General features: G+C 42.1%; 1 protein-coding gene across 2 annotated transcripts in view; it reads left to right on the forward strand.

Moving 5' to 3' along the window:
• The window catches only part of neurl1aa (neuralized E3 ubiquitin protein ligase 1Aa), a 45,323-nt gene that overhangs the window by 15,509 nt on the left and 10,683 nt on the right, over positions 1 to 19,131 (forward strand). For both annotated transcript variants that reach the window (XM_029152372.3, XM_029152373.3), the window contains exons 2-3: positions 9,877 to 10,127; positions 10,280 to 10,601. In XM_029152372.3, coding sequence (XP_029008205.1) covers positions 9,877 to 10,127; positions 10,280 to 10,601 — 573 coding nt within the window. The remainder of the gene's footprint in view (positions 1 to 9,876; positions 10,128 to 10,279; positions 10,602 to 19,131) is intronic.

Genomic DNA, 19,131 nt, shown 5'->3' on the forward strand with positions numbered 1-19,131 from the left:
AACATAACAGCTGAAGCGTATTGTTTTTGGTTAATAATTATTATTAGCATGTTATGGATTTTACATGTGTAAAACTCTTTGACTCACTGCTGGGTTTACCTGACTGCACCTGACTGTCCTAATTAAAGCCCTGGGATTAATCCACTTACTAGCAGAGGATCAGGCTAAGACAGCAGCTAATGTGTGCACTGTGTACGTATTGTTACCTGATGGCCACAATACTGAACAAGGGGGTTTACAGATCATTAATAACTTACACTGCATCACACTGTGTTTTTGTAATAGTTTGTTTGTTATAATAGTATAGTTCAGTGTAGTTGAGATTGATCTAAATTGTACAGTTGCTCACACCTAGTTTTTGTTTTGTTTGCATTGTTAATTCGGGACCAGGGAACAAAACACACATTCTGTGCTTTAATGATTACTTTATGTACTATTGCTGTTGGGTCTGAAAATACCACAACAGCACTGGTACACACAGATACGAGAACAATATAGCACACTGAGAGCCAACCAGAGATTTTACTTGGCCAAGGGGAGCTCGCCTGAGATCTTAGCGTTGTAAGCGCTTCACTCAGAGACCAACCAACTCCAACGAACTTCCCCAAAGCACAACATTTTATTGAAGCTTGTACACGCCTTCATCATCACATCATCACATCATTGCTGAACATGCGGAAACACACACATTAGGCATAGCAGTACTCCTCCAACCCCTATTGTGGTTTGAACCCCTACGCCTGCGTAGGAGCACAGAGCAAATGGCAAATGTGACAAAATTGTTCTTCCTATATGACAATACTTGAAAACCTGTGGTTAGAAGTCTGTGCACCTGTCAATGGGGTTATAAGGCACAGCAAATGCAAACCATAAATGGAAAATGTAAAAAGGTAAATGATACATATAAATGATTAGATGAATATAATAAATGAGATGAATAATAGATGAAAATATATTTTCTCCAACAATTGCAGTTAAGCTAGTACATTAGCACAATTGCAGTACTACACCACTGCTAACATACTGTAAGCAGTCCTTTAACACACCACCAAAATTGTGCATCTAATGACCAGTCATTCATAAATAATGGGCTGTTGGCCCACTTTACTATAAACCTAGTTACATTCAGATGTTCAATAAATGCCAAAACTTGCAATCGCTCTCATCTCACATTCATGTTTTTTTACTACTGAATGTAGACAGTTAATCTTAGTAGAACGAGGAGAGCATTACATTGAGTGTATTATTTATTATTGGAGCCAAAGAAATGTAGCTGGAACACAGAGGAACAGATTGTGTTTTCTAACGTCGCTCCTCTGCAGGCTGTTGTTCTCAGGTGTGAAGCACCGGAGCGCTTCCAGTGTTTGCTGAGTTGGTTGCATAATTGAGTCTGCAAAGTGTGTGGGAGAGCTCCACTTCTGTGCTCCCGATTGACTGAAAGTGGGCCAGTGTCTGAGGCTGCGGAGGCTCATTTGATGGCGCGTCTGGCTCAGTTCGATGTGTATTGGATTCAGGATCTAAATGTAGCAGAATAGATGCCCAGTACGCAAAGTGAAGTTTCTCAACTTCACAGACTCAAATCAGATCTCAGTGAAATCATGGGATATGCTTTTGGTTTTTAAATGTCTGCCCACAGGCCACCACTTTTTAACTACTTATTTTTTCTGTCTTTGAAACGAAGAGTTAGAAGAGACAGCTCTCTAATCAGGACCCTCCTGTTGCTGTAGAGTCGTTTCAGGCATCGTTAAAAATATATGCCAGTGTCACCAATGTGCTCGCTATTCTCCTGGCGTTAGTCAGCATCTGGGGCGATGGGCTGTCTACTGCATCACCACTCAGCTTGTGTTTCACCTTAAAGCCATAAAAGTACACACAAGAAATGCATTTGTGTGTGTGTGTCCGTGTGTCTATGCTGCTCTTCCACAACAGGTCACCTTCAAGGCAGAGCCCACAGACCAACTTCCTGCCAGTACTGAATAGCATCTTGCCCGTTTTCAGTCAATACACGCTGCATATCATTACACCTCTCCACCAGCCTGCTCCCTCTCCCTGCCAAATAAGCATTCCTAGATTACATTGTGCTGCATCATGTGCGGCCACTGTGCCGTCACAGTCACAATTGCGTCAGGAAGAGTATCTAACGTAAAATCCTAACAATAACAACAATCCAAATCATTTGCTGTGGTGCCCCCTCAGGAAAAGGATGAGACACTATCAAGATATTAATGATGAACCATACTGATCAATGTCATCCTGCTAGTGAGTTTTGTTTATTGGTATATTGATTAAAGCTCCCTGATCATACAGCTTTTCACTCTAAAGAATATTGGACTTTAATGTCTCAGTAAGGTCTCTGTAAATTTTCATTCCATAAAACTCTTTAGATCGTCCACACTGCCCCTGTCAATATGTTGTTTTCACTCCCCATCAGCAAACACTGTGTTTTCTGGGCGTGTCGCAAGCGAAGCTGCTCGCCACACCTCTGTGCGGAAGCGCATACCTTTTTTGTTGTTGTTGTTTTTTGGCTCCATGGATACGAGCCACCGCACGGTTAGGATACTATAGGTGGCAGTAGTGCGACGTTGAGAATACAATCCACCACAGAAGAAGACCCACTACAGAACTGCACGACGTTAGCCAGCCAGCTAGTTCGTAGCGTAGTAGAACCATACGTCTACGATCCCGAATCTGACCTTGAAGCTGAAGAGGAGGCTGTTGAAGTCGCCACATTTCGGCTGATGCAAGATGTGTCTCATTGGTAATGTCGCATTTACTTCAATTTAATTGATTTATGTAATTTGCAAAGCGACTAGCGGTTGCTAATGCGTATGCTAAATGGCGTGTGCAGCTTGAATATTCACAACACGACTTACCTGGAAAACTCTCGTTAATAGATAACACTACTTTAGCCACGTTATACAAATAAATAAGTTTGAGAGCATAGCTGAAATAATATAAATACATTTTACATTTACACATTTCACTGTTTTGTCTTACTTGTGCTGCTGCTCTGACATAATTTTATTTAAAAATGTGCATTAATATTTAGAGCAATCACTGCATGACCTTCCTGGGAACAAAAAGCATTGGTTCAAATTATATATTGACCTAACGTATTTTTACTGCTTTTAATTATGTTTTTTGTCATTCTTGATAAATCTGACAGTAATATGTCTCTGTATCTGAAGTTGTTACAGGTATCTAATCTACAGAGGCTAGTGGGCTGGTGCTGAGGATTCCTAGAGTGAAGAATCTGAATTGCCATCTCTTCATGCTTGGATTGTAGATGAAGGCAGAGTTTCCTGATGGATAAAACACTAAAACACTCATTGTATGATGGATGTAAACCACCAGTGGAATAACTCCTTTACCATTTGAGTAAAAATGTGTTTTTTGTGAGTGCAATACTCAAAGATTTTTTTTATTTTTTATTTATATATAATTTATATGCTTTTTATTTATGGCCGCTTCAACTTTATAGCTTACCATATTAGAAAGAGAAAAAACATGTAATTTCAATACTATGATTTCCTGAATAAAAGTGTTTTCCCTTCAGAAACAGAGTTCAGTGAAATACATAATGGTTAAAGCCAACTTTATTGTAAACCAAAAAAATGCACCACTACTCCAAAGCTAGAACAAACTGTTACCTTCACACTCCAATGTGCAATGTATAGGTTACTGAGTTAATTAAGAAGTCTGGGGGTTTGAGGACAGAAGCTTTTGCAGGGCCTTGCAGATGAAATGCATGAAAGTAGGGTAAACAGGGAGATGTGGTGATCCTTGTTCTCATCACTATTTGGAAGACTGAGCGGAAGCAGTCCTCTACCAGATGGAGACTGTGGCTGTCCTCACCATCACCTCATCAAAACAAATAGGTACTGCAATCAGAATTGTAGATTAGTGAAATGTTCATTATTATGTAGGTCAAAACAAAGCAACAGATAAAACAACAGATAAACCGTTGTTACAATTCAATTATAAAATCTAAACAGTATATACCAATTAAAATCTTCTTTTGCCTATCTTACTGTTGGTACATACAAACTTACATACCTTTACTCCTGAGCTGGGCAGCAGATGTCTGTGTACCAACAGTCCGCAGTAATTTCTCTGTTTGACAGCCTCCTTGCATGTAGGCAACTGGGATGTGCCTCCCTACAGTATAGAAAAGACTGTTACATTTACTGTAAATTGTATTGGTCCTACAAATATAATGGCTATGGTACAAGCTATCGGTAACTGACCAGATAAGCAGCAGGTATTGTAGAGATGTGACTAATTAGCAACTAAGCTTGCAACACAACACAGTAATCATTCCAACTAATCATGTTAGAATTTGATAGAACAATGACATAACCCAAAATCACAAGTTGATTTAGGCTGGACAGGACGGGGTAATAAACATAACCGCGTTCATCTGCAGGTTCTTTTTGTAGCGATCGACCAGCTGTAGCTCTAAAGTGCAAAGGCCTGAAGACATGCTAACGGCTAACGCAACACACAAAACAGGAGCGGCAGCACGTCAACAGGACAAAAGCTCGATCCACCGCTTCCTGCCTGTCGCCGATCGAAGGCCCATCGCTATTAGCTGTTCCCCACACAGGTGTGTGGTTGCACCAACTCAGAGTAGCACATTTGAAAGGGACAAAGGCTCGGTTGACTCACTGTAGCCGTTAGCAACGCTAGCGATTAGCTTGTCTCACATGTGGGTTACTGCATTTTAAACAGACCCAACTAACATATTTAGATATCACAAGTATCAAGCACAAACTTACTACAGCGAGCTAGATCCACCGCTTCCTGTCTGTCGCCGCTGGAAGGGCGATAACGATCAGCTGTTCCCCACAGGTGTATGAGATTACAGAAAAAGGACAGACGCTAGACCCACCGCTCCCTGTCTGTAGCCGCTCGATGCCGTTAGTCATTAGCTTTTCTCCACACAGGTGTGTGGCTGCAGGAGCCCACATGAGCACATTTGAAGGGGAAAAAGGCTCGGTCGACTGACTGTAGCCGTTAGCATAGCTAGCTAGTAACTTGCCTCACACATAGGTTACTACATTTTAAACGGACAAACTAACATTTTAAAACATTATAAATATCAAGCATGTACTTACTTCAGTGAGTGGATGACGGACTTTAGGAATAGGTCCTTTTTTTTCCAACAGGAGCCGTGAAACAAATCCAGCATTGTACGCACCCTCGTTTGAAATGCACATACGTATAAATGCTGAGGCAATGTTTCTGGCACCGGTCCGTTAAAAATAAAAGTGACCCACAAATCCTCACTTGTTGATCCCTTGTTAAAGTGAATAGACTTTGGTGTTGGTTAGAACACCTAAGAACCGAACTATTTCTATGGGAGGACTTGGGCGCTGCCGTGCTCGTCTGTTCACGGTGAGTGAGAGGGGGGAAATGGCGGAAGTCCAGTTTTGGTTCGGGATCATTGTGGGGGTGGTGGTTCAGGATTTGCAAGGAGAACTTTCAACCACTATGACGAAACCTGGGGAACGGCCTCAGAGTAGGTCGTGGTCTGTTTTCATTGGGTGAGAAAATTTACGTTTTCAAAATGTGAAAAAAGCAGGAAATGCATTTCTACCGTGCTCAGTGTGTGTATATGTGACCCATAGAGTCATAGGAACGCTCCAAAATGTCTAAAAAGTGGATTTTGCATGATATGAGCCCTTTAAACATCAGATTGGAATTTGAATTTCTGTTTAAAAAAAGTGATTTCTCTGCAGCCAATTAATTGTTAATATAGCTAGGGCAACAGAAATGTTGTGGATTTCATGACTGCAGCTTTACAGATTGCTGTATGTCGCCCCACATAAATGGAACCAATTATTTTTATATTCATCTTATTAAAAAATAGATAGAAATAGTTTTAATTTTCAGACTCATCTGATACCCTGAACAGAGGCATTCTTATCACCTGGCAGCACATCAACTAAAAAATTAGTTTGTCATGATGTTGCCTGGCAGCAGATCTAGCCGACAGTTATCACCAACACAATGACTGATGAGCCTGTGACAAGTTCGTACCTGTTTCCAGTTAGTTATTGTCACCGGGCCTGTCACTGAACCACACACAGAGTCATGGGTTTCATTCTGTGGGCTCGGCCTGTATCTTCATGACATCTGTCACATGTAGTCACTCACAAAGGAGGAATTCTGGAGTTCCATTGGGAGAATGACAGCGGTGCCACACGCAAGCTCCTCTTGTTGCTTAGAGCTCATTAAGCTCCTGTATGCATGCAAAGCTGTGTTTTCCAAGCATCTGAGCCTGAAATGCACAACATTTTTGATTAATATATGCCTCCATTGTGTGATTCATTTCGCAGCTGATGTTACATTAAGTTTATTTGCCAGTTTGCCAAGAGTCAGTGGGATCGAATACATTATTCAGACACTGCTATGTAAACATCATTAAGACGTTGTTTGTCATTGCCCTGCAGTCTCGCTGGTGCTGTTGTAAATCACTCTGTCAACTGATCTACTAAAAGTCAAATGAAGAACTACAACAAGCTATTTTTGGTGGTGAAGCTAATTATGAAATGCCACTGCCAGATTCCTCATTCAGTATATAAGATATTGATTTACCTACTTTGGCCCCAAGTGAGGCTATGTGACCTCTGAGGCATTGTGCAATGGCAGTGGTACACAATGAGTGGGTTTGTTTGAGGGCCACCTGAGCTCCATAGTCTAATGTGACTACATGTTATAGAGTCATGTTTCATGGAGATAAATTATGCCGTAGTGGTTACTGTACACGCTATGACCAACCAGCGTGACTGAGAACATGTCATTCAGAGAATGGCTAAATTCACTGAACATGCACTGAAAATATTTCAATTCTTTTTTTAACCCAACTCTAAAATCCTATTTGCATTAGCCCTTTCATCCCAATTAGCTGATGATCCATGAGTAACACATCTCTCCTAATGAAATACACGGTGCAGATCGCGCACACCCACGCCGCTCACCTCTCAATTGCCATGGTCAGCTAAATAAAGTGGCCAGAGATTAGATTACTGTTCCATGGACGTGTTCATTGGGGTATGACAGGTACTGGCATCACACAAGCTTCTGTATTGTGATGAGCTCTTTACTCTTTTTTTTTTGCTCATCTAAGTCAAGATGAACATAAGCCGAACAAAATGGCTCATGTGAGGCAAATAATACTACTTTATTTGCCCATATATAACTCTGGCAAAAAGGGTTTCAAAAGATCAGTTGTCACAATATTAAGATGAGCTAGTTTTAGCCTGTTCTCCTCGACAGGCTCTGAGGGCATGAGCCTCTAAAAATGAAAGTATTCATGTAGCTGTCTCATGCCAGCCATTAAACCAAAAAGAGATAATCAGTGATACGTAGGCTTGAATTTTGGGGCTTAATGATCTGTCATTACACATTCACTCAATCAGTTTGTCAAAGAAATATGCTGCTGCCCACACACATGCGTGCACACACAAACGCAGGCATTCGAACCCTTGATGTACAGATAATAAGCAAACTGCATACAAACAGAAAATACCTTGCCACATGCAAAAAAACCTAGAGTGTGCATTACTGATCATGTGTCAAAACCATACAATAATGGGTAATATACATTTATAATACACACAATGAACCAATACATTTGTTTAGTAACATTGTCTCATAGCAATAAAGATCTGAGCTTAATGCCCAATGGCCTGAGTAACTGTCTGTGTGGAGTTTGCATGTCCTCTCCAGGTGCCACAGTTTCCTCCCATTGTTCAAAGACATTCAGTGAGGTTGTAGATTCTTGCCTGGAGGTGTGAGTGTTAGCGTGTCTGCTTGTGATGGATTGGTGACCTTTATACGGTGCACAAGTTGGAACGGGCTCCAGCAGTATACAGTATGAGAATAAAGCAGAGAGAATAATGAGTGAGTTACCCTGTACCTTAAATAATATTATAAATAATAACAGAAAGAAATAATAATTAGCAGTCTCTTAATTCCATAGCAATTAATAGCATAATTGACAGGTAATTCAGTTTTATCCTCAAAGTTACTTAGATTCTATTGAATTAATTGTGCAGCACTAAAGTTTAAAAAGATTTGTTCATCAACCTGCAAGTACAAATAGCTTTAAAGCGTACAAAGAATATAATTAGTCACGCCGGCTTTATGAGCAGTACACGGTATGTGGTTACCTACCCCTCTGTCTGCATATATTCCTTAAAGATGTTGCAAACAGTAAGAACAGTAAGAAGATGAGACTATAAACAGTGTTGTTGTGTCAACAAAAGCTGTCTAGCATGTCTTATCTGATAGCTGCACATTGATGTGCACCGATCAAGACCTTTGGATAGGGGTTGCTAAGGAACATGAATTGAGACCTACTGTAGCCCATTTCCTTCTACAGCAGCTGTGCCCCTTTAGAGCTCACTAATGCATTCAGGCCAATCTGTTGGAACCATTGTGCACCCCATTCAACAACCTTTCTCTCTTGGCTCAGCCTAAAACAAAAGGTCTCAAATGTGCTTTCAGGTTGGGACCAGATTAAACTGGTAGCCACGCTTCCACGGTGACAAACTTGATGGGCCATTACTTGATTGCTAGAAAGCGAGACAAATAAATAAAGCTAACACAAAGCGTGCTGTTTTTTGGGACTAGTCTTATCAGGAGTCGGCCGGACATCTGCTGCTGCCGCTGAACTAGCTTGCATCTGTTATACGAATGAGCTTTGTTAAAATTAAACTGTCCTTAGTGAATGAAGCAGCAGCTGTAAAGTCTAGAGCTCTATAAACCATAATCATTTTAATGTTCAATTACAACGTTTTATTTTTTGAGTCAAACAGGGCCAAAATTGCAAAACCCTTTCATACTGTTAAAAGCAGAAACATATCTTATTTTTCAGGCTTGTGATTGATGCACATTTTCGCGTTCAACATCACTTGGTGTGTGCTAAGATATTTCCAGTCTGATGTTTGATCTGAGAAAAAAATCTTCAACAAACTAATATATCAAGAGTAAACATTAATTCTTTTGATATATCTGTAACTAATATTTGAGAAGATGGGATTTATTTCTAGCCAGGGAATCACCAAGGATCAAATCAATCAAAGACCAGACAGGCAAACCAATTTCTGCTCTGACAGTAGCCTGAGTAGTCCATAATGCGCCACAGCTGCCAGACATGTAATGCTTGAGTCAGGAATGGGACTCAGTCCCTCAGCCTGAAGTCACAGTTGCTTTTGCTGGCATCACAGCTTCTTGTGCCTGCAGGTACTATAAAATCCCACTGAATAGAAAAGACCCAGAGGAATAACTATGAAGAATGTGCAGCCTAATATGTGACGTAAGATATAATAGCAGAGTAGCTAAGAGTACATGGCTACAACACATTATTCCCTCACAAAATACTAGAATGTGCGAACACAAATACATACACTTGTGGAAATCAATTCCCATTACAGATGAGGATAGACTATATGACATACAGCAATAAAGGCGATTAGATACATTCTCTGTAATTTGGGGCCTTGTGTCATAAAGAAGCTGAAACTTAAAACATGATCCTCAGAACACAGAGTTAGGCCTGTTAACCTGTAAGTCTTGGAAGATCAGAGCAAGTGCTGTGGTTTTACCCATGTGCAGCCTGAAACAGAGCTCCGATCCTCTTACTGTGTTGTCTAATGAGTAGCGCAGATGGGTTTTGGAATAAATACATGACCAAAAGCATGTGACACTAGAAAAATATATTTTAACATTGATTGTATGTTTTTTACTGGTTGCTTTTATATAGTCAAGAATTATTTAGGTAAATCATGGGTTGAGAACATGTTGACATACAATCAACACGTCACGTATAACCTCCTGATCATGATCCTTTTCCTTCCTCTGCCTCAGACTCCTTTGGTGGCCCGTTCCCATCCACATCCCACCGGTGCCACCACAAACCCAAGAGGTGTCTGCCTATCCATTGCAGCAGTGTTGGTGGGCCTCTCCAAATCAGCCCTCTCCTCTTCCATCCAAATGCCAAGGGATCCCAAATCGTCATGGACCTGACCCAGAAGACAGTCAAGAGGCAGGCCAGTTTCTGCAATGCCATCACCTTCAGCAACAGGGCCATAGCACTGTACGAGCAAGTCCGCCTCAAGGTATTTTATGCTTGAGTGGAACATTGAAACTATTACTTTGCTTGCTTAAGTTTTTATCTTAACTTGACACACTCAATTATCAAATGAAGCATATGTAGAAGATTGCATTTCAGGGTGACTGGCTTTTGAACCTGCGGTTTTGTTATCCCCAGATTACTAAAAAGCAGTGCTGCTGGAGTGGGGCTCTGCGTCTGGGCTTCACCTCCAAAGACCCCTCTAGAATAAACCCTGACAATTTGCCGAAGTATGCCTGTCCCGACCTGGTGTCTCAGAGTGGCTTCTGGGCCAAAGCCCTGCCCGAGGAGTTTGCCAATGAGGGCAACGTCATTGCCTTTTGGATTGACAAAAAGGGACGTGTTTTCTACCGCATCAACGAGTCCAGTCCAATGCTGTTTTTCAGCGGAGTCCGCACAACTGAGCCCCTGTGGGCTCTCATCGATGTTTACGGTCTGACACGTGGAGTGCAGCTGCTAGGTAAGATAGTTGAAGCAGAGAGTGCAGAGGTGAAAGATTTTAAAATGCCACTGTCATTTTTGTGTCTTTACACATACACTTTACACTTATGTTGTGATGAGTTTGCTCACATGGCGTGTACCAAGAGGTGTTTGCACCTGGCTTCAGTTTACTGTAAATAGGTATCTTCTAGAGGGGATCATCCTGTCCTTGTAGTACAGCTAAGCCTTCTGTGACTAAACAAAGACCATCTATATCATCAATATGTAGCTCTGGTGTTGATGCAGAAACAATGGGTGGGTGGCTGTTGTATTATGAAGGCATGCTAGGTAGCTGTTCCTGCATACCACAAATCCATAGCACAGTAAATTATGGCTTATGCTCTCATGGGGAAAAATGTATATGCATACTTCATATTACTCAAGAGTTGGTGCTGTCATTCCCCCCTCTGTTTTAAAAATAGAAATAGGCCAGGGGTTATATGTCTCATAGACTGTTTGAGTATATATATATATATATATAGAAAAATTATCATTTATTCCTCTGCAAAAAGCCTCTGAAACAGGCCAGAGGCATTTTTGCTTTGGGCTCACAGACTACAACTAGTGCTAATGATAATTTCTCTGCATAGAAAATATGGAGGAATCTGAGTGTCCCTTCATTCTTAAATACTGTCATCATTTAAATACCGAGATCATTTTGGTGAACCTCTATTGAAAATCGAGGTCGGAAAATCGAATTATGATCCTGGGTCGTAAGGTGCTAAAGTCAGTTTATCAAAGGGACAACTTATAAAGACAGATAACATGCAGATGCAGGTGGAACATGCCAACCGAACCCATGATTCAGACTGAGAACCTTCTACTGAAGGAACCATTAGACAATTGTTTTATGTTATCTCAGCCCTAAAAAGCAAAGTACATTTAAAAATATATTCTTCTTATGTTCAAAGCAGCTTACTCAATTGTCCTTCTAGGTTTCATTTTACTATTCTTAGTGACCGTACTGTATGCATGTGAAGTAGTTTTTTTTTTTCTGTGAACACCTAGCCTGGTGGCTTTGCTTCACAAAGACTGATTACACATTTTCACTAAAACACTTGCATCTAACTTACTTATCTTCAACTAAGGGTTTTGGGTATGATTGCACTTAGATCTCATTATATCCTATTTAAAAAGATCCTTTGCTCTGTACTTCCTAATTTTTTGTCACAGAGTTCACTAGTCTTAAAGTTTCCTTCTCAGCTCAACATCTAGCTTGTGCCTTTGTGTTCCGATATGTGTCGTCTGTTCACCATCCAGAGGCTGTTCTGAGGTCAGCACAGAAATAGAAAGTTGGAGAATTACACTGGATGCCATTTTGAATGCCTTTGATGTAGAAAGATTGAAATAGGAGCTGTATCATATGATAATCCGCTCTGCAGGAATCACCATGGTGCATACATCATACATGACAGGAACAAGGGAGCCAGCGCTTATTTAGTAGTTTCACACCTCTACAGGCTTAATTACAGCAATTTTACCCCTGTCTCCAAACCTGTTAATAAAGCAGAATCAGAGAGAATGATTGAAGACCTCTTCCCTTTGCCATGAAAGAACAAAACACTTCCTCTGGTGTGATTTCTTCCTTCATAAAAAAATTCTTTAAATATAACAAATCCGTATTTTAAACTTCGGCACAAATAAAGGGTGTTATGTGATATGTTGACGCTTCATACTTCTTAGGAGGTGATTGATTGCAGCCAGCCCTTACTGGGGTAAATACAGTATTGTGGAAAGGCGTCAAGATCTTTAGGACAGACTATGATGTACAGTAACAAATGCTGTTGTAAGGCCAGTAGGAGTCAGATTTTGAGTCAGTCACAGTGGAACTTTAATCAAGTGGGACTTCCCTAAAGGACAAGAGAATGAAGTCTTATTGCAAAACCTTGTGGCTGTTAACACCTCTCAGCCAGACTACAGAAAGCCCAGAGAAGCAGAGCAGTTCTTTGGCCCTGGAAAGATCTTTCCCTGCAGTCCATCAAGAAAAATCGCTGTAGAAAACACTAAAGAGCAGTTGTCAGCTACAGTGTTCAAATGGATCCTCCTTATGTGATGGTTTGAATAACACGTGTGTGAAGGCGCAGCATGCCCGGCTTTTTGTTTCCCGCTTACACACAACAGAGGTACAGTGGCTTATCATTTGACAGTGCGTCAGCTCGTAGGACAGGGTCGCCCTGTTTGAAACCTCTGACTTCTATCTGACTGATAGAATTCCATCATGTGTTCTTCCGGCTAGTCTACCTGCTGGTTGTGTAGACGTGCAGGCACCTCACATACTGTAAATCAGAGGTGTCCAAATTCAGTCCTCAAGGGCCGCTGTCCTGCTGCTTTTCCAACTCTCCCTGCCCCAGCTAATACTAATCACCTTGGCCAGATGTGTTCAGTTAATCAGCAGCTAACTGACTCACCTGATCAAGGTAATCAGCAGGGAGAGCTGGAAAAGCAGCTGGGCCCTGGTCCTCGAGGACCGGAGCTGGACATCCCTGCTGTAGATGCTTTGAGGTCGTTTACAGGTGGGGGGGGCGATCATGAGGCGCTTTTATTCTGTCAAAATAAAACCTTATAATAAAACCTAAGACCTTGTCTGGCAGCAGTTTAGCACTACATATGTTGACATAATGTTTGTATTTAGCAACAGTGATGGGTAAGCGTACAGACAGGAATTTTAAACCCTGTCAAACTATACTAATCAAAAGTCTTTAAAATTTAACACATTTGCTGCCTTGATGTTTTGTTTTGTTTTTTGCCCACAGCAACACATACTAATTAGTGTGAAAGATTTTTGCTTTGAATGACAAGTCTTATGTATCAATGCAAGAGAATCTGAGCTAAACCAACCATTAATTATGAACGTCCGCACGTGAGTAGCACGTATGATGTATGATGTATGTATGATGCAAAGAAGATTCCAAGAAGATAAAAAACCTCTTTGTTTAGCTTTTACTGCCCTCATTGTGCCTAATGTTTTTGCAGGTGTAGTCACTCTGTGTACTGTGCTCTGGCTCTACTCCTAGGACTCCTCTATGAGGCATGAGGAATGACAGGAATGAATTAGATATACTCATTGTGTGATCCAGCTTGGGGAAAAAGACAGGCATCGTTCTCATAAATCTGGGAGAAGCAGACCTCTTTCAGTGAAGCGATGGCTTGGTTGCTGTGACCACTCGACCAGCGCTGGTGTTTGACTTGGCAGGACTCTGTCTCCCAGCTAATAGCAGCACTTACAGATCCAGAACCTTCAATCAAACCCTCCAACAAAAACACACAAAGTAGAGGAGATGGTGTAAATCTGCCTATTCTGTGACCTCGTTTAGGAAGCGGAGTGAGTTTAGTTTTGTAGCAACGTGTTTCTTGGATCGAGTATGATTCGTAAAATATATGATGGTTGTTGGTCAGAGGGTTCAAGGTTTAGAAGTATAAACTGGATGTTTATGATTTGACATTTAGAATCGGTTTTAAACGACTTTACCCTGACTGGGGAATTTAGTCATTTTTTCTTCAAAGAGACGAACGATAAACTTTTTCAGCCTTTAGACATTTAACAGTTAACTTTTAATGGGGTAAACCAGAGGTAACGATTGAAGATTTATGTGTTATCCTGTTTTTGCTCAACTCTGTTTGTCTTTCCTGTGCGCAAAAGAACAGATTTTTACCCATAGATCAAAGCAGGGGGTTGGGTTAAGAGTCTTAGAAATACCCGTGCTGCTCTGCATCTGAAGCAACACAGATCGAATCGGCACTATATTTGTCATACCCTCATACTGTCCTACTGGACTACGACAGGATGCGTTTAAGGCTGTAGGTCATCTGTGTTTTGATCAGTTCCATCCCCAAAAAACTGGACTATTAGTTTAGAAACAACACATTCAGTGATAGCCAAATATATCCTAGCTTTCTCTTCGGCTCTTAGGGGCATTCACTTCATATATTATACAAAGTAGTGCTATGGCTTATTGTTCAAATGAATTAACGAGGTGGGTGGACATTTGACAGTCTGGAATGTGTGTCTCCCATTAATAAAACATTGGCTTCCCTCCATGCTTGAACACAGGAATAAAATAAGCAGGCTTTAATTTAAGAACTTTATAATGGAGATCATTAACGCTGAGGGCGAGGCATGCTCATTGGCAGAGAAGCAGTGGCACATGCTGAGTTCTGCCAATGACCTAAGGGACGGGGCTTTTGTGACTTACCAGGCGTTCTGCCTGACTCTTTGTTGTGGCCATGTGTCGCCCTGGGAGACCTGCTCTTTCCGAAAGCCATAGGTTCAAAGCCACCGAGCCAATCAGGGCCTGGGGATTGAGCCAGCGCCAGGGAATAAAGAACATCCCAGACATGCAGCACAAAGAGCCCTCTGATTCGTTCCTCTCTGTCTCAGTTGTTTTATATCAGTCTCTCATTCGCTTGGCCGATCAGTGTGCGTTTCTTAATCTCTGGGTCAGTCAGAGTTATGCGCTGCCTCCGTCTCCCTCAAAGACCCTGTGTTGTCTCCCTGACTCTCTGCTTTATCTGTTCATAGTGAAATCACCCTGGATATCCGTCTATGCCTTCTTCCTTTTCGACTGATCCCCGCCGAACAATTCACTTTACATCCACTCCCCTCATGTCCTCCTTTCTCCTTCTGTGCTCTCCTCTCCTTTTCTCATCTTTTCAAATCTCTCCAAGATCTCCTGTTTCCATTTTCTCTCTCCAATTCTCACACTCTCTCTCTCTTGTCATCTTTGCTGACATCAGATGAAACCTGCTACAGAGTATGGATAAAGATAAGCCCTGTGAGATAGATTGTGTTGGAGAAAGCGTAAATCTCCCCCACCCCCCACTGACTCAAACCCCTGGCACGCTCCGTCTGCTTTGGCTAGAAAAGCCACTAAGCCGTGCTCCCCCTCCATCCACCTCCCATGCATAGCATTAGCTAGCCTGCTTTGCAGCAATTCTCTAATCAAAAACATTTGCCAAGCGCGCCAACGCCTGCGTGGGCCAAGCCAGACAGACTACCTTGCTCCCTCCATCATGGCCATGTATTTGCAGTGGATTAGCCCAACAGGTGCCTAATTGTTCTAATCAAAAAACACTCAGCGTAAGAACTGCAGATAGGCGAGCCAAATGGGTTGTTTTAAACCGTAAATGGGGGAGCTGAGCCATAACTCATACACTCACCTGTGGGAATTAGTTGATGGTTCAGCTGCACAGGTGCTACTTCAATCAAAAGTAAAACAATTAGGTGATGAATTCCTCCCCCTAGCCACTTTCTCTGGGCCCTCCAGGTTCACAGCGTCAGCAGCTGCATCTTCCATTGGCCCCATTATAATGTCAGGGAGAAACACATACACACACACACACACACACACGATTTAATTTAGCTTCGAAAGTGCACAATTCTGGCTGCATCCAATGGGAAAGAGCATCTGTGAGTGGTGGATCTGAAAGGGACCAATAGGACAAAGGGATTGTATTGGCTAAAAACGCAGGTGCACTACAGTTAGCAAGCAGCAGCTGGTGAGCTCATGCACTCACTCTCTCTCTCTCGCACACACACACACCCACACACACACACTGAGCGCTCAAACACACACAAGCTCTTTCAAAGTCACAGTAAATGTTCTACAGTCTTTTCATTCCTCCTCTTGTCCTCCAAGCTAAAAGCAAGCATTAATACGGTATGGTGGGGCCTCCGTCTCACCAGCCTTTGATGAATAAAGAAGCAAGAAGAAGAATACATGGCACACACGCCATGGGTCTGAACTTACTACTCTTTGAAAAGTAAGTCAGGAAGAGGAAGAGCATATGAAATAGAAATATAACGCCTCACAGAAGCTTTTTTTTGGAAATAGCTGATAGGAGCCTGCATTTACAGAGGAATCAACGTTTTGTGTGTATGTTCACACACACACTATGTTTGAGTTATTTGAGATGATGAACAAAAATAGAGTAAGAGAGATGATTTGCACCTCCCTTCAATCCAGTGTTGTCACAGCCAGTCCTTGCAGATTTACCTCTGCTCTCTGTCACCGACTCCTGATTCCCTCAGACATGTGACCGTCCTCTCTACAGCTTTGGTTCTGGGGATCTCTGGACAAAGTCTAATCTAAAATCATCCAATATGGAATGAAATGATGGCCAACGGTGAAACGGACAGTTCTGGGAGACACCAACTCAAATCCTGTGACAGTTTGGCAAACTCATGATGAGAGGGGCCTACAGGAAGCAGGCACGAGCCCCATTAAGGACCATTCACTTCATTAAGGGCCTCCCTTCTGCAAATAGCTCCCTGTCTGAGAAAATCAGGAAGTTGACTATACGGCAGATTGAACTGTTCAATTACCACTTAATGGACGTACTGTTGTCAGCCTCTGTTCATTTCAAGTTTTTCAAGGCCAGGGGTTTTCACACAGACCGAGAGTGGATCACAGAGGCTTGATAATAAAGGAAATGGCAGATGAAATCTGAACAGGCGCTCTAGTCATCTTCAGCTCGCCTTGGGGAGCCAGAGTTAACCGCTGCACACATTGGAGAGGTGTTTAATGGTTGATTAGCAGTCACTGGGAGCTGCCCCGTGCACCAAAGGCACTGTCTGCTCCATTTTATGTCTGTCTGAAAAATCAATTAGCACAATTACAGGGCTTTACTACCATTAAACATTAATCACAAAGAGTCGTGCTCCGGCCGGCTTAGCAGCTAACATTAACTGACAGCTGACATGACTTTGAGGGAGGAGTGATAGTGATACCCGCTTCAAAGCACACGAGAACTCATCGGACAGTATTTCATCAATGAGGCAAAAAGTCACACGCGTCTGTCTCAGGATCTTGACTCTGCAGCAAGTTTAATACATCTACTGCTTTACACTAATATCAGCACATGACTGAGCGTTAATGAAATAAATATAACACACATGCTCTTGTTGTGTTTGTATTTATGTCACAAGAAAGAGCCCTTTCACATCAAAGCTGGGTTTGAACATGTTGGGTGGTGCTACAGTGTTTACTACAAGACAAGATTTGTTCATTTTTCCTATGAAGTAGAATCGAGTCAGAGGCATTAATCAGACCTGGAACAAATTCAGCACGCTTTGCTGTTTCCTCCGGGAGCAACATACTGAGCCACAATTGAAGAATTCATCCCTCTGACCTAGAATCCATAAACGAACAGATCTGAGATGAAGATTTCAGTTTCCATGGTCATCTTGACCTCAGCGTGGCAATAACTGCCTGATTACATGTGGTCAAATGCGTCTCTTGTGAGTCATAGTTAAACTCTCTCTTCTCTTTCTTTTCCTTCTTCGTTTCCGTGTGTGTGTGTGTGTGTGTGTGTGTGTGTGTGTGTGTGTGTGTGTGTGTGTGTGTGTGTGTGTGTGTGTGTGTGTGTGTGTGTGTGTGTGTACATGGATTCATGTGGTCCAGAAAATGAATGCAGAAACAGGCAGATGAATCTGTAGTGTAACATCCTGCCAAGCTATACTCTTGTTTTTGCTGACCTCTGGTGGTTCGCTGTCTCACCTGGCTTCAGGTTGTCCACCATATTATTTAAGAAGCAGCCCCATTTCTGAGGAATCACTGAATTGGAACTGGCTTTTAAGTCATTCTAGGGTTTAAACCAGATCCTCTCTTTCAATTAAAATGTTTAAAAAAAATTTTCTTCTTTGAAATACCACAGCTTTTGCATTTACTAGCATAAAATAGAAAACTTGAATGAAATGTATGAATCTCAAACAAAGCCAAATTAGGAAAGGAAACTATTAAGGAATTTAGGATTAAGGAAAAAGCACCGTTTTACAGTATATCAGCCTGCTAAATATGTGCTTCCATTATATCTGTCCTGAGTCCTTCCTTTGGCTTGTGTCCCTTTCAACTGCGGGAGGGCGTCTTAAGAGGCTCGGCTGCTTGTTTTCTTTGTCACGGTTTACAGTGAGCAGCGAGTAGCCTGGTCCACAGCTCTGGTAATTGAGGCTAAGAGGTTTATCTGGAGTCGGACTCTCCGGCCTGGGTCAGATAGAGAGGCCCTGCAGCATAGCTGAGATGGGGACAGAGGAGACTCTCCAGACACAGGCAGTCAGCAGCCGCCCGCTGTCTGTCCTGCCTCCTCCCTTTAGTTAATCCTCCTCTTTTTGTCATTTTGACCCATTTGACCCAACGATGACTTCATAAGGTCACTCTCTCTGTCTCAGTCAAAACAAACCTGTACACAAACCCAGACAGCCCAGTCCCGAGCAAACTAAGGGCACGCAGGGCTAATTTTACCCCATCACCGGGGCCAGGACGAGAGGAGGGCGGGCGTACGGACGCGTTATTTTGAGCAGCTGCGTGAAAGCATACGATGAGCTCGCGAAGGACTTATCAGTGTTTGTGTGTGTGCATGCACGTGTGTATTTGTGTACATGTGACTCCTGCCATTAGAGGCATGCATTTGCAGATATCCATAGCTCCCTGTTGAGTGATACAGTACTCTGGATTTCAAACAGCACACACCCTCTCTTTCACTTATACATACAAACATTCTATATGAATAGCAGA

This window comes from Betta splendens, chromosome 1 (genome assembly GCF_900634795.4).
Source record: "Betta splendens chromosome 1, fBetSpl5.4, whole genome shotgun sequence".
NCBI lineage: Eukaryota > Metazoa > Chordata > Actinopteri > Anabantiformes > Osphronemidae > Betta > Betta splendens.